This window comes from Pithys albifrons, chromosome 10, assembly GCF_047495875.1.
Source record: "Pithys albifrons albifrons isolate INPA30051 chromosome 10, PitAlb_v1, whole genome shotgun sequence".
Taxonomy (NCBI): Eukaryota; Metazoa; Chordata; class Aves; order Passeriformes; family Thamnophilidae; genus Pithys; species Pithys albifrons.
Genome location: NC_092467.1, coordinates 6,531,505 through 6,548,176, shown reverse-complemented (window position 1 = coordinate 6,548,176; position 16,672 = coordinate 6,531,505). Strand labels below are relative to the sequence as shown.

Sequence of the window (16,672 nt, the reverse complement as noted above, 5' to 3'; positions counted from 1 at the left end):
AATTCCGGATTCCGTGTGCCCCGGCGGGGCGGGCTGGGCTGCGGGGGCGGCCGCCTCTCTCCTTCCCTCCCTCCTTCCCCCGCTCCCTCCTTCCTTCCCCCGCTCCCTCCCTCCCTCCCTCCCTGGGCGGACCGGAGGCGGCTGCGGGAGCCGCTCCGCCCGCGCTCCGCCGCGCTCTGTGGTTTAAGATGGCGGCGGGGGCTGCGGGGGCGAGCCCGTGAGCGCAGCGCGGAGCTCCGCGGGAGCGGCCGCGGGACGCTCTGCCGGGCCGGGGGCGGCGGGATGTGAGCGCGGCCGCCATGGGGCAGCAGGTGGGCCGCGTCGGGGAGCCCGGCGCGGGGCTCCAGCACCAGCCGCCGCCGCAGCAGCAACAGCCGCGGGCACTGCGGGGCAGCGGCACGGCCAGGCCGGCGGGGCGCCGGAGGGAGGCGGCGGGGCGCTCCGCAGAGGCGGGATTCAATGTCTTCGCCCAGCACGGTGAGCGGCCGGGGCGGGGGGACAGGAGCGCCATCGGCCTTCCTCCCCTCCCTCTTTTGTTGCGGTGGGTTTACTGGGGGAGGGGAGAGGCGGGCGGGGGGAGCGGGGCGGGCGCGTCCCGGGGGGAGGCTCAGCCCCGGGGGGAGGCTCGTCTCCCGTGGGATGCTCGCCCTCCGGGGGGGTTGCTCGCCCCCGCGGGAGGCACGTCCCGGGGGGATGCTCGCCCCCCGGGGTAGGTTTCTCCCCCCGGAGCTCCGGCCCGGGGCTGCCCGCCGGTCAGAACGGGAGCGAGGTGGCCCCGCCGGGGACCAGGACTTGCGGTGCCCGGTCTCTGTCACCGCGGCGGTTCCGAGCTCTGGTTTTGTTTACAAAGGTAAAGGTAACATGTGCTTTGTCTTGTCTGTTTGCTGAGGCGTTTCTGACTTGCCCTTCTAGATTTGCGAGTCTCTACATAGCTCCTGGCAGAGCAAACAATTCCGTTTTGAGTGGGGTGTTAGAGCTGCCATCTGATTCTCAGCTGAAGTCTTTGCCTGTCCACTTCTGTTGTTACTGCCGTAAACCCCTACCGGAAATGTTTAATGTAACACGGTTCGTTTCTGTAACCTCTTAGGAGGATCCTGCAACCTCAAATCCCCCTTTGCAACCATGGGGTTTTTATTATACCTATTTGTGCATTACCTTAAGGTGTTGTCAAATTTTGGAAGGTATGAACAACTGAACCCTGTCTGCCTTGACAAGCACGTTCAGAGTAGACGTGTGGATGCATCTCTAATCCTAAAGACCTGAATCAGCTCTGGAGAGCTCGGCTGGCTTGGCTTTAGCTGCAGAGGGATGTCAGTGTTTACAAAGAAAGGCTGCTCCTGACAATACGTGTTTTCTTTCGCTCAATACAATGAGCACAGGCAAAAAGATTAAGGAACGTGCAACCAGCAGTCTAAAAGTAAATATCATCTGCTGCGACTGCTGACGTGTAAGTATCTACCACAACAAGAGCACAGCACTGAAGCTGGTTCTGAAAAATCTCAGTGTTATCACAGCTTTTGAGTTCAGGGAGCACTATCAGCTTTGAAACCAAAACAGGACATGTTTGCTGAATGTCTGACCTACTATTACTACAATTAAAACTAAGAGTTGTGTTATTACATCCTTCAACTTTAGTGTCACCAGCTTCACATTTTACTTTGTTATCTTTGTATTTTTGTACATTAAAAGGCACTTTGGCAAATACATTCCTATCATAGACTAATCCTGCACAATCACAGTGTTAGGAGATCTCAGAAAGTTATGCACACACCCCACTCGTTCCAGTGGGGTAAGCCTGTCTTTGGTAGCAGAGCAGAACTGCAGTAGAGGCTGCTCAGTGCCATCCTCCTAATGTCAAACTGTCTTTTCGTGTTTTTGTACCAAGATGACTCTTTGGTTCCTGCTCTCACAAGGCAAGGACAGAAAGGACGTTTGTGGGAAGTACAGCACAGCATGTGGGGATGTGTAGTGACTTCAGGATAACACAGTTGACACTGACTCAATCACTTCTTTTCATTTCTTGCTGAATGTTTTGGTAGTGATTTAGTTCAACATCCTGAACAAATCCTTCTAGCTCCTCACTCCGCCCTACTAAATGTTAAAGTTAGAAGGTAGAGAACATTACTGACATGCAGTGGCAGGGAAATGGAAAGGAAAAGGTTTCTTAAGCATGCATGCAGGCCAAAAAGGCAAAGTATCTGCCCTGCCAGCCCTTCTGCTCTGTCTTCCATAGAACTAGAAACAAGAGAGAGCCTGGAAAGCCAACACACCACTCTGAATAAAACTGTTCAGTGCCATATAACAAGAACATTGCTCTGTGGTAACAGCGATGGTATCTTTCAAAATAATTTCTGAATTTATATTGCTTAGGTTATCTGCTTCAGTGGTAAGATAATGGATACAATTGAGGTTTTTCTTGCATGTCTTATTTTCTATGTAGACTGTAGAGAAAGGTGTGTCAAAATTAATACACAGTATTTTATTCTGTTACAGTATGTAATCAGGGTTGGGTTTTTTGGCAATCCAAATTCTGAGACTTTCAGGGAAGGCTTCAAACTCCTATTCTGTCTTGGTGAATGTCTCAGCTGTGGTAAATTGTTCCTGGATTCCATGTACCTTTTGCTAGGGATGAGTGAACAGCTCAGTATTAATAATCTGTACCAAATGCTAAGCAAAGGTGAATACCTATTGAAGTGCTTGTCTTGGGCAATAACTAAAGATATATGTAGTGTTCCTGAATCTGGAGTTCACTTCCTTTATCACAGAAACTGTCTCCTGTGATCTTGACTCTCTTTGTGCAAGGGAATCTTTTTCTCTCAACTTGGATTCTTATTTTTCATTTAATGACCTCGCTGTCCTGTTTTATTTAACTTGGCTCTCCTTGTGTGTGTTACACATTTCTGCTGCTGAGGTGCTGTGGTTGTTGGTGATACTACCTTTCTAGTCTTTTCTTTCTGAGCCCAAACTTCCATCCTGTCTCTAGGGCATGTATTCACAGTCTGTGAAGAGTGGTGGCAAAAGCACAGGGTTCTGGGTTAGCACTCTTGACCAGTGACTGAACCAGCCAGTCACAACATGAGCCTGAATTATCTCCCTTCCTTGGCTTTCCATGTCATGGATGTGAGGTGGACAACCTGTTGGCTGTAAGACCCTTGCAGGTAATCCCTGTCTCAGCTCATGTTGGCAGGTTTCAGTCTGCACCTTGCCAGGAACAAACCTGTGCTAAGTACTCTTGCCAGAGTTCATTTTGAAGGGTTGCTTCTTCAGGGTTGTTTATGAAAAGGATGGAAATAAACAAGGTTTTCAGCCTCAGTCCCATCTTGCTACAGGATTTTGAAGAATACCTTGTGTCAAATAAATAAAGTGTAAAACCCCTTAAGTTAAGCTACCAGAAACCTGAGACAAGCATTTTTATCCAACTCATTTGAAGCACAGATGTCCTTGAAAAATTTAAGAGATTGAGTTGAACCAGTTTGTCCTGAGAGTGTTTGCTCTGCTACAGCTGGGTAGGAGAAACCCTACAAGCAGTACCTACTTCAGGATGTATCTTTGGAAGAAGCAAGGGATTTGAAGATCTTTTATGAAAAGAATAAAGGAATGTATTTTGGCAACCCACTATTCCATCATGAGAACAGATACCTCCACTGCTGGAGCTTTCAGCTCAGCATGGTATTGAATTCTGTGAGCACTACTATGAAGCTGAGCAGGGATGATGTATTTGTGTCATCCATTAGTTTTGGAGCAGAGTTCTCCAGGATGCAAAAACATAACCATGGATTTTTCAGTCTTCTGCAATTAGCCCTTCAAAACACCCCTTTGCAAGCTTTCCTGGCATGTCAGTCTGTGACTTACAGGAGCAGGCAATGGATCATCAAGCACGTTGGTTGCTATTAATGCAGCAGAAAGGAGGGGAGTAAACAGAAGGATTATTCACCACCAGTGTTCCCACACACTCTCCATCAGAGTTCAGTTGTACTACAGGGACAACAACACCAGAGGGGAAAGCTGCAGCAAACACTAGTTGGGATCAAATTCTTACAGGTCAGTGCAACCAGAAAAGACAAGAAGGACTTGGTGCCAGTACAGGATGAGCTTTCTTTCCCTTCTAGAGAAGGAACAGGGAAGAGAAGGGGGAAGTGGGTTATCTCCTTGTCCTTTCAGGAGCTTGTTTGAGAAAAGGGCTACAAGCAACAACCACCAACAACTTCCAAGTTGCACAGGCTCTACTTGGCTCCTCATACGACCTTTGAAGAGTGACACACTCTTAATTTTCTTTCAGAGGAGCACTGATAACAGCCTTCTGTACCACGATACTCCTAGGAATGGTGTTAGCATGCTTTTCATCTCTGAAAAGACTTGCTGAGTGTTGTAGAGCACATACTGCAGGAAAATCAGATTATTTAAATCTTGGCAGGGAAGCCTTTCCAATACCTGTTTGCAGTACTGCTACAGTTGCCTTGGTGATATATTTTGGGGTAGTGGAGGGCTCTGCCACACTTGAGCTTTTGATCCAGCAGGCGCAGGACATTTGTTCCCTGTTTTGTTTTCTAGAGGAGGAGTTTAGCAACCTTTTACTATGTGCATCAAGGTCAGGCAAGATAAGCCTATACTTTTAAAAATAAAATTATCACTAAAGCTCCCCTAAGGCAGTCAGAGTGCTATGCCACATGATAAAAACATTCTAAAACAGGAAGAAACATGAATAACACTGTCCCTTTGAAATTCAGTGAAACTGAAGGGCTGGATGCAGGAAAATGGAAAGAAGGAGAGAAAATAGGGTCAGTTTAACAACTGCACTTTGTGGGCTGCCTAAAATGTTCTTCTTTATTTTTCATCCCAGTGAAATGCAGCAAGCTCAGGCCAGAACTACTTGCCCGCAGACTTTCCTGTCAGTAAATGCCCTGTGCAGATGGAATATAATCACTGTATTCAGTGCCTGATGTTTTGTACTGTAAATCAGAACTCTTGTGGGACCATAATGTATAAATAACTTTTAACTAATTATTTGGGGAATAAAAGATAGTTCAGCTGAGTGTCTAGAGGAAGATCTCTTGTAGAACATGAAATTATAGGCGTGTTCTCTATTGCATCATTCTCCATGATATCTAAATTATTCCTGCAGATTCAGTTGCATTCAATATTGGTTTTCATACCTTGTGTTAAGCTGGGATTTTCACATACTGTATTTTGTAAATTACCAACCACTCTACCAACCTGACAGAAGGGACAATACAGACTTCTAATCTTGGTGTATATTTACTCCTCATGTACTTCTCACATAGACACGGAACACAGTCTGAAGAAGGTAAGACTGAAACGAAGTTACTTCAAAAGGTTTTAGTCAGAACCAACTTAAATTTCAAAGCCCAGACAGATCTTCAGCTTCTCAGTTCTCCCCATACAGCAGATGGTGTGGTACAAGTTGTTCTAGCAATATTTCACAAACTTGCTATTGCTTGCAAGTGAAATGTTTTGCAAAAAAAAAAATCGTGGGATTTTTTTTGGAAATAGGGACACGGCCAAGTGAACAAATCAATGGGAAGTGAACATTTAAGCTCTTGGACACACAAGCAAATTGTTACAAGTGGCTTAAATCATGTTTTTTTAATCTAGAAGGACCAACAGCTCACATAGTTAGAGTTGGGAGGCATTTGGACCATGTCCTGGAGATGCTGTAGCAGGAGTGGCTTCAGGAATATCTCATGGCTGGTACTCATTACAGATTCTGGGACAGCAAGCCTGAAATCATGTTTTCTCCTGTGTTTGGGAGAAGTGACCTGTTCTGTGACCCACTTCACCATATGTCATGTTTGTTGCTTAAAGCAGACGAGTCCTTGCTGAAGTCAAACCCCACTTTGCAGGTCTTTGTTTTACAGCTGGAGCCGATAATTCATTGTGTGATTTATTGTAGCCTGTTTCTCTTAGTTGCCACAGCTTAATGTTTCCAATATACTCACTATTCATAAACTGTCTTGTAAATACTGCTGACAGCTGACTAATTCACACCCATAAGAAACTATGTCAAAATCCAACTAATATAAACCAAGAGGCAGCAGTTTGTACTCACTCCAGTGGGGCTGTGCGTGGAAGTTATTGCAATAAGGCAGTCGGGTTGTGTCTGGTGACTTGCTGAGCTCTTTTTACTTGGGTGTATTTCAGAAAGCCAAGGGTGGGTGACCACAGACCAAAGCCTCACCTCCATTTAACTGTTTCAGAGCCTGCTATCCCAAATCCCTGCTTGCCAAACCGTTAGCAGTGCTTCCAACAGTGTGCAATTATGAGTGATGCAAAGCTTGCCCTGGGAACGGCCCCGGTCTGGCTTTGCAGGTGAATCTGCAATGTAGGCTTAGAGTTCCCTCCTTAAGAACATTCAGAAGAGTATTGACTGGTAAAGAAATATTTCTCATAGTTGTTTGTACCCCCAGCAGCCTCTTCAGCACAGCAGGAAAAGAGCAAAAAGCTTGTGCTGAGTGGGGTAACACTGTTGTTTTGCTGGGTCTGAAGTCAAGTATAAAGTTCTCTCACCATTACTGCATCATCCCTCACAATTCTCTGGTTTTGTGGTTGTGAAATATTTTATTTTAAAGGCTGATCTTGGTATTACCCATACAGATTATTCTCTCTAGAATAAGTGACACTTACAAAACCATTGAGGCTTCCTGTTGGTAACACTGTAAACCACAACAACAAAGCTTAGTTGTATTACCCATATCTGCTTAGGAAGTTGCATGTGCTTTGTGGGCTCTCCATAAAGACATGTGCATCTCCCAAAGCAATTGCTTGTCTGCAGCTGGGTATAAATTAACTTTTCAGTAGGTGGCCTTCAGTGTCAGCTAAATGAGCATAGGAATTCTGTAAAACAGCCCCAAAATTACTGCCCTTTTGGGGGGAGGAACAAAGATGTGCAGAAATACTTCATAAATCAAACTGGTTTTATTTCAACCTTTTGTTGCTCTTTAAAGGCCAGTTAAATGTACTTCTTTTAAGACTGAGCTCTTCAATAAATTCTCCTGTCATTCCCACCCAAACATTGTCCTTAGGATCTCAATATTACTTCTATTTCCATTAAAAATCACTATGTGTATTAATAAACTTGGAGCTTCACTTATGTTAATTTGAAAGCTTCCTAAGATAATAGGGATGTGACAATTGGGACTACAATTATGTAAGAAAAGGAACACCCATTTTTCCATAGGACAGTTCTTCATCCCTCCTCCTTTAATTTGATAATGCTGCTGGCTTGGATTTTGGTTTTGTTATTATTTAATACTGAAGTGAAACTGAAATAGTTTCTTCTTATTACAAGCTATATATGGCAAAGGCCTAGGAACCATCTCCTGCTGCTTTTGGATCAAATTAGAGTTCAGGAGGATAAGAACACTCTGGATCTGTGACCCTGTGCACCTCCCAGTCTGTTTCTCCTTCCTTTCTCCTACAACAATCCCAACTACAAAGCATGTCTTGGCTGTTCTATTTGTCCTCATCTCAGCCAGGATCAGCACCATGGCCAATTTTGAAGCAGGTGTCAGGCTTGCTTGTGGTTGAAAGAAATCATGTGAGCATTGGCTGAATGATAGGAATGTTACACATATTGGAGCATGGGGCAGAGATCGTGGAGTGTTCCTGTTTTGCACATTCTGTGTTCAATTAGACTCAAATTTTGGAGGAGTTGGCAACAGAGCACAGCAGGCCTCCCCAAACACACCCAAACATGCAGGAATGGCAAAGTGAAGAGACATTTCCCCATCACAGATCTCTGTACAGCCCAGCATGGCCCAGGATAGAAGCTCATTAAATATTGTCATACCCAGGTAGATCAGTATTACATCCTACATTAACCCTAAACATCAGGGCTCTCAAAGGTGTTTGCAGAGCACAGATCTGTTTTTTAGACAAAGCCCCAAAAATATTTGTACACTCTAATTTTGTAGCCCCGGATTGTGAAGATGACCCTTCAACCCCAAGCTGGAGTGTAAATTACTATAGTGAGGCCTTCCTTAGCTTCCAGGGTCAGCTCAGTTTCCCAAGATTATTTCCAAGCCTTTGCTGCTCAGGGTTGGTTTTGCTAACCAGCAGTGTCAGGGAGTTAAGAAGACTGTTCAGTTTTGCTGCTGCTATTCAGAAACCCGTGGGAGGCTGCACGGCTGATGAGAATATCAATTTTGTGCTGCTGCTGCTGCTGCTGAGGAAAGCCAAGAGCAGAAACAGGGAGCAGAGACAGCTACACCAGTATTTCTGAAATCTACTTAATAATAGAAGAGAGCTGGAAAAATTATCTAAATTACCCTTGAAGGGGTTTGAAAGGAAATAATTTTAAAGTGTTGTTTCCCATCCAGCAATTGAGTATGTCAGAACTGGCCAATTAATGAAACTAGTGAGTGGCTAACAATGAAATAAAGTCTGTTTATGCAAACTTTTAAAAACTGATAGAAGTTATGTCATCTAGGAAGAAGGGAATGGACTGTTCTAAGAAATCTGAATAACCTTGAAGAGGTTTTAAATAGTGACACAGCTTCCTTCCTCCATTAGGTCACTGAGTGCAGCAGAACTCAAGGTTATATTGACCTGAGCTGGTTTGCATAAACATGGATTTACTCATTGCTTGTGTTTAATGTAGTTTTTTCTTAAAAGTCAGGTTTGAGTATTAATACTTTTTCTATTCCCTTCAGTACAACTGAGAGAGAAATAGAATCCTTTTACTGAGAGCTGATTTGTGGTACCTTTTCTCCTGTAAATTAAGTTTTTTCATGTTTAAACTGGCAAATGAGAATACTCAGTCTAATAGTTGGCAGTTCTTAGGTGCAGATTTAAGATAATGAAGTAAAAATAGCAAGTTCTTAAAGCCTGAACTGTAAATTGCTGAGTGTCCTACTCATGCTGTTTGGAATATTGTTGATATTAATAAGTCAGGTGTGATATTGAGCCTGTATTTCAAAAGCTGGTCTTAGAGTGGCAACTTGATCAAAGCATAAAGGCTGGGGAATAGGTGAGACCTGGAACAGAAAGGGCTTTCTTTGGGTGTCACCACTCAGTCCTGGTTTATTTTCAAACCTTTTTCCCTGGCTTGAACTGGCATTGAGTAAGCCACAATGGGCTTTATAATTTGTGGCAGTAACACAACCAGTGAGACTGAGCTCTCTGCAGGCCCCAAAGGTTCCTGTGCTTTGTCCTCAGTGGGGTTTTGGTGGGTTTGGTCATCTCTTCCTGAGGCAGGGAAATGTGAACAGCTTGGGGAGGGATGAACAGAGCTTGTGTAATCAATACCAGTGAAACCTGTGCTCTGGCCTAATTACCCAGTGAAGCACAGCAAAATACTCTTCCCCCAGTCATCAATTGTGTGCCTGTTATTTGGGATTATATTCGTTGCTTTTACATAATGTTCATTTGTGTTGGTGGTTGTTTGGTTTTTAATCCCAAGAGTAAACAGAGAAAGCAGAGGTACTTTGAGATTAAAAAGGCTTTGTCCACAGAAGATCCTTAGCCTAAATAGAAAAATGGTGTATAATGTCTTGCAGTGCTAGTGTTTCAAGCTATATTTAATATTGTTTTTTAAAATTCAGGATCTTAAAACCCTCTGTGGATATTAAGGTTTGCAACACAGCTGTGAGCTGATCTTTCATGTTAGGGAAACTGGGATCTATTTTTTTGAGTAATTTAGTAAATTTGAGTCTGATATAATCTCCAGAAGAACACCTAGCCACTTTCCATAACTTTTTAATTCCAGAGCTGTGTTAGATGCCATAGGATTGATGTGCAGAGTCAGTAGGTGCTCTAAAGATGTTCTGGGAGGCTGCCATAGGTGTCCTGTGAGAAGAAGTCACAGAATCACAGACTGTTCTGGTTTGGAAGGGACCCACAAGGATCATTGAGTCCAACTCTTAAGTCAATGGCCCACACAGGGGATTGAACCCATGACCTTGGCATTATTACAGCCAAGTTTTAACCAACTGAGCTAATCTCAGGGTTCAAGTCCAGAAGGTTTAAGCCTTGTTACCACTGTTTTGTCAGAAAATGTTTTAATTTTTAGGTCATCATAAATAAATATTTTTAATTCCCTCAGGAGTAAAATGTTTGAAGGGGTCACTAAATCAGGGATGAATTGTGTGGTGATTCCTGCACCTGGTTACAAGTACAGGTGTGCTTTGAGAAGCTGAACAGGGTTTAAGTCTGGCAAGAGTGAGGTTGTCTGTAGTCTTGTGCAGGAATTCTAATTCTTATTTTGGTCTAAGTCTGTATAGCTTCCACCTATTTTGTTGTTAAATGGTTAAGCTAAATCAGAATGGCACTTGGTTTGGGTCTTCCCATCCACACACATTGCACTGTGATGGCAGAGGGGCAGTGACTTTGTGTGCCATTTCTGCTACATAAAATGCTTTTCCCTGGTTTTAGTTGTGGGTGGCAAAGCCTAGAACTGCTCCTGGGTAGGCCTGGCTCTGGAATGATGCTCGTCTGGGCTCTCAGTGCCTGCTCTGCCACAGGTGGGGGGCTCAGCCCTGGGGTTGGACTCACATGCTGTGGACCCTGGAATGCCTCGAGGCAGTGGAATTACAGCCTGGTTGGACTCAGATGAGCTGTACTGATTCTGCTCTGTCACACCTGGGGGATTGCTGTCCCCAGGTGTTCCTTATTAGGGTTATGAGGCTGCTTTCTGCTGTCCGTCAGCTGTAACACACCCACACTGTGGCTGAGACACCTGAGGGATGCCAGGAGGGGTTTTGTTCCTGGACAAAACAGCACTGGAGTACGAGGAGTGCCTGGGACAGCCTTGGCACTTTGTGCACCTTCCTCTGTGCACACAAAGCTCACCTTGTTCTGCTGGAGCAGAGCAGGCTCAGGGCACAGCAGGCACAGCAGGTGAGTGGCGCACACGGGCTTTAGAATCATAGAATGGATTGAGTTGGAAAAGACCTCTGAGATCAGCAAGTCCAACCCTTGGTCCAACTCCAGTCCCTTTACCAGATCATGGCACTCAGTGCCACGGCCAATCTCAGCTGAAAAACCTCCAGGGATGGGGAATCCACCCCCTCTCTGGGCAGCCCATTCCAATGCCTGAGCACTCTCTCTGCAAAGACTTTTTTTCTGCTCTCCATCTTCAATTTCCCCTGGCAGAGCTTGAGCCCATCGTGCCCCCTTGTCCTATTGCTGAGTGCCTGGGAGAAGAGACCAACCCCCACCTGGCCAGAACTTCCCTTCAGGGAGTTCTAGACAGTGCTGAGGTCACCTCTAAGTCATAATACGTAGTCTAATAGGGCTGCAGAGTTCTGAACTATTTTCAATGTTAAACTAAGAAGGTAAAAGCATCAATTGCAGCTGATTTCCAGCAATGTCCAGCCTGCCACGAGAGGGTGCTCCAACGCCTTAATTTATCCAGTGCTAAAACGATTTTCTGCTAGGAAAAGTGGGGTGTGTTATTCAACATTACTGTGTTGCAGGGGAGAGCTGTCTAAGTAGCTGTTGTTGATGGAAGCAGGCGGGATCCGCACAGCAAAAGGCAGATGTGGCTGTATTAAGATGTATCAGAATACGTGTTTGTTTTGCTTTTGCCTGGAAGAGCTGGACTGCTTCCGTTTAAGTTGTTTTGTTTCTGTTGGGCTTTATCCGAGATAACTTCAGCTGCCAGCAAGAGAAGTTTCCCAACTTGTTTATGTGCAAGTATGCAGACAGCCTTTTGTGCATGAAAAGACATTAAATCTGATACTTTAGCTGGGTAATCTGAGCCCTCAGATTAAGAGTCTCTTCTCATTGCTTCTGTGCCCTTCTCATCTGTAAAATGGCAATAATGCTCACTTGGTTTATGGAGCTGTTGTGGCTTAACTTTGGCATAAACAAGCACAGGAAAGCTGGGCTAAATTAAATAATTAAATATTCAGCGTGCACTCTTGTCTCGTCCTGTAAGCTGTTACAAAAACGTGTTTGTTGTGGCTCTACCCTGTATTTCAACACACTTGTGGCATGGTAATAGGTCCGAGGGATGGTTGGTGTTTGTGTTAATTGTTGGACTTGAAAAGGAAGCTCAGAGCGCTGTGCTTTGTTGGATGTTATCTCTCAGACACCCATCAAGAGACTGAAGCTACAGTGAATGAACAACAGAGAGAGAATTTCAGAATAATGTCTTTGTTTAGCAGTAGAGCAATAGAAACGAAGTGAATTGCAGTGAGCATTCATGCACTTGGGTTGTTGGCTGGGACATGGGATCTCTGCAAAGACATCCCAAAGCTGGGGCTGAGGGCATGTAATTAGCAAAAAAATAAGATCTGCTGGCGCTGCTGTCCTTAGTCCCTGCCTGCTCAGCTGTGAGGTTGTTGTTACACTCAGCTGGGATACGTTTGAGTTTTACTGGAAATCACTTAACATTCCCTTAATATGAGTCAGTGAAAGGCCATGTTGCAATAAACACGTTAATCAGCCCTAAACCAGACTACTAGAAAGAGGTATGAAAACCTATTTAAAATAGAACCAAGGCAGACTTCCTGTCATACATACTATCATGCAAAACCAAAGGCATGGCTTCTGGGGTGCTGTAGTTGCCCTTTTTTTCTCCCCCAAACTTGCCTAAGTCGATACAAGGTTGAGATCTTGGGTGCAATTCAGGCCTTGGCATGTGGCTTTGTTACACCCATCTGCTACTGCCTCTTACAGAAGGATTGACACCCTTCATCACTGGGTTACCCCTGAGCCTGAAGGGAGGTGGGCTTGTGATTTTTGAACCATAAACTCTAACACAGATACAGCATTTTGGTTTGTTAGTAGAGAATCAGACATCAGCGTAGGGAATAAACTGCCCTGGTACAGAAAAGTGAAGGTTACCCCTCCAGGGACTGTGTGTGGTCCTGTGTGTCGAGAACAAGTGTCATTCCCTGGAGAATACTGTGTGAAATGGGGGTGTCTGGAGCTCAGAAGGGAAACAGAATTGTCCAGGACATGGTGCTGGTGGCTAACTCGGAAGGACAATTGGACAATTCCCTTTCCTACAGGCATTTCCCATTGTTACTCAGCTGCTGGTGTCTTTGGGGCCATATCTGTTCTGAAAATGAGACAGGTGATGATGCAAGTGTCTTTCTGTCTGACTGTCTGCCCTTTGGAGAACAGTTTGTTCCCAAATTCTCTGCCTTTGCTGAGAAACAAAAGATGTCAGCTCTAGAACTAGGAATACAAACATGCAGGAATTGGAAAAAATGCTTTCTCCCTGTGAAAGAACCTTCTTTGTTTAAATATACATAAAGGTATTGGCATGAGTAAAAAATCCCTGCAGCTAAGAAAGCTCTTTTCTGTAGTAGTTTTCTATTTAGTCTATTTTTTCCCCCACTGACAGAATAGCAGGTTTATAAAAGGAAGACTGTTTTACTGGACAGGTAAGTGAGGCGTGGGCACAGCAGGTCTTCAGCACAGCTGTGGATGCAGCACCCTTTCCACAGGCCCACACTCACTTTTCCAAGTTGGGCTGTAGAGGATTTCTATGATGCTTTGCCTTATGACAGGTTTTCTTCCCTTTTTGATGCTTGAGCTTAAAGCTATTTATTGTACTCAAACTTCATCACTGTCAGGAGTAGGAATTTTTGTTTAGACACATCAGTAGCTGAGACGGTAGCTGTTTTCAGAGTCTTGTATGTCCTTGATTGAAAGTGTTATTTATTAAATACTGCATGGATTTTGTAATGAGAGCTCTAAGTATTTCACTTGAGGAAGGATGGCTGTTCAACACCAGTCTGAGCCCTGCTCAGCCGTAGCAAATGACATTTTCTTTGCTCTAGGCCTCTGCATAGCACAAATTTTACCCTACTACTCTGTAGAACTGTCAAGAGAATAATATATCAAAACTGTGAGCCACTCAATATATCAAGTGCTACAAAAATATCCCATGTAGTATCAACTCATAATATTAGCATGCCCTGCCTGAGAATGTTCTGTGGGCTGTGAATTTAATGTGTCTGAGAATAGGCATTTCCTCCTGGATACAGCCTGGCTGGCACTGATGAGGAGAGTCACCCCCAGAACAGGTACAGCCTCAGCAGAATCTTGGGATTTAATGCATTGTCTTGTGCTTCTATCCTTAAATTAAAATGTTTCAGTAAAAGGTGTGGGTCTTACTGTTTAGTTGCAGACACCTGAGCAGGCAAGACGGTTACCTATGGGAGGGTCAGGAAATAAATCTTACTAGAATTCATATCCTCATTGTAAAAACATCACTGCATCTTCTCACAAATGTGGAGAACAATGATCTAAATTTAGCAAAACCTCACTGTTTGGGATGAGATGCTCATGCTGCTATTTCCTGACTTCCTCTTGACTAAAAGAACAGGCACATAGAACAGAATCATAGAGTCAGTTGGGTTGGAAGAGACCTCTGAGATCATCAGGTCCAACCCTTAATCCAACCCCACTTTGATTACCAGATCATGGCACTCAGTGCCACAGCCAATCTCAGCTGAAAAACCTCCAGGGATGGGGAATCCACCCCCTCTCTGGGCAGCCCATTCCAATGCCTGAGCACTCTCTCTGCAAAGAAGTTTTTTCTGCTCTCCAACTTCAATTTCCCCTGGCAGAGCTTGAGCCCATCGTGCCCCCTTGTCCTATTGCTGAGTGCCTGGGAGAAGAGACCAACCCCCACCTGGCCAGAACTTCCCTTCAGGCAGTTCTAGACAGTGCTGAGGTCACCTCTGAGCCTCCTCTTCTCCAGGCTAAACACCCTCAGCTCCCTCAGCCTCTCCCTATGATTTTTGTAAGGGCCACGTGCCCCCATTCAGGTTGTCAGGGTAATGCCAATGTCTTCATAGAGGTGGAGTTCTGGTGGTCTGAGCCTGAACCCTCTGAATATAAATAATGCTAATACAGACCTTAATGTTTTTCTGTGCTCTACCAGCCTGTTCTCAGTTCTCCTTTCTCTTTTCCCCTGCCCAGGTTTCACCTCTCTTTGCAATCACTGATTTTTCCAGTTGTATTTCTTCCCTGGGAGTAGAGCACCACCCTTACATGATATGCTGCTCTCACAACATTGGCAAAGGGCCCACCAAAGCTGGTGTGAGACCTCCACACCCAGACCTGAACATTTTTCCTCACCAGTTTAAAGGAGCCACCTGCATTTTATGTATTTGTCTTAGATTACAGCAGCCACCTTCGTGTATTAAGAACAAAGCCAGGACTGTTGGTTTCCCCATTATTTTGTTTTATCTGTCACTGTGGAGGAAGCCCTGCCCTTGCTTTTAGAAGTAAAATCATTAGATTCCATATATTTTATTGGAGTGAGTCATTTAGTTCCAGTTCTGTTGCTGCAACATCCACCTTACTGTGTCTAATGTAATTTCCCCCTAGTGGGGCCAACAGCAGCAGTACCAGTAGCATGAAGTCTGTTATAAATAATCTGCTGATAATACTCACTATACAAAATTTCCAAAAGATTCACCAGGAATTTTCAAAGTAAGAATACTTGCATTAATTTTTTTTTGTGTGATGAAAGGGAGTTACAAGTTGATTTAGGAAAAACCTGTTCTTGAAGTAAACTTTTACAGGATGGAACCTGCTTGTATCCTGTTCTCCTGAATGACAATATTATAAGGCTGAATGGATGAAACCTTGTCAAAAAGGAGCTTGTTCCCACCACACTTGTCTTATCTGGTTTAAGGGTGGGTTTTTAACCTATATTTTACTTCAGTTCTTGGCCTTAGTGGCTTTGTGCTCTGTTCCTCATGTACCTGGAGTGAAGAGCTGATGGTAACCCAGTGCCCATGAGCAGCAGCTCTGCATTGCTGGCTGAGCTGGTGACACTGACAGCTAAAGGGAAAGTGCTCCTGGCTGAACTAGGTAGCAACTGAAAGTGGGATGGCCCAATGGGTTATTCCACCAATGTTCCTGCCAAGAGAATCATAGAATGGATTGGGTTGAAAAAGACCTCTGAGATCATCAAGTCCAACCCTTGGTCCAACTCCAGTCCCTTTACCAGATCATGGCACTCAGTGCCATGGCCAAGCTCAGTTGAAAAACCTCCAGGGATGGGGAATCCAGCCCCTCTCTGGGCAGCCCATTCCAATGCCTGAGCACTCTCTCTGCAAAGAAGTTTTTTCTGCTCTCCAACTTCAATTTCCCTTGGCAGAGCTTGAGCCCATCGTGCCCCCTTGTCCTATTGCTGAGTGCCTGGCAGTCAAGTTCTGTCCATGAATCTGCTAGTCCAGTTTCTCCAGTGATCAGGAATGGAGTTCTCACCCTGGTGATCTTCCACTGCATTTATTTTAGACCCTGTTCAAATACTGATGTTTCACTAAACAGTCACGTTTGACATTACTAAGAGGAGAACATGCCATCTCAGATTAGTCAGACCTTCTGAGGGCTGATTTCACTCGCTGCATTTGATCACGACAGTTCGATGTTTGCCATTACTCAGGCTCTGGCGTCAGATTCTGAGGTGTGACCCTGCGTGTTTCATTTAGTCATTTTTGTTCTAGTGAAAATATAAACCCCCTTTGCTCTATTCAGGTGTCTGCCCAATGTTCTCCACGCTCTCATTTTTGGTACATCAGTCACTGCTGGTCAGTGGTTTTCCCTTTTTTGGGGCACTGTTCATGATGAAAGCATGACCTTAATGGGTGTTGCCCCCACAATCTCTGCTGACGCATCATGCAGGAGCTCCAGCATCCTCCTGGAGGAGCTTAGACTTGCTGGGTGCTTCCAGTTTCCTAAA

The 16,672-nt window shown here is 44.7% G+C and overlaps 1 protein-coding gene across 1 annotated transcript in view; it reads left to right on the top strand.

Annotated features, from left to right (window-relative positions):
* Positions 1 to 202: 202 nt before the first annotated feature.
* ABL2 (ABL proto-oncogene 2, non-receptor tyrosine kinase) overlaps positions 203 to 16,672 on the top strand; it is a 48,936-nt gene continuing 32,466 nt past the window's right edge. Inside the window, exon 1 of the mRNA XM_071564892.1 lies at positions 203 to 477. Within this exon, the coding sequence (XP_071420993.1) occupies positions 300 to 477 (178 nt within the window). The 5' untranslated portion in view covers positions 203 to 299. The remainder of the gene's footprint in view (positions 478 to 16,672) is intronic.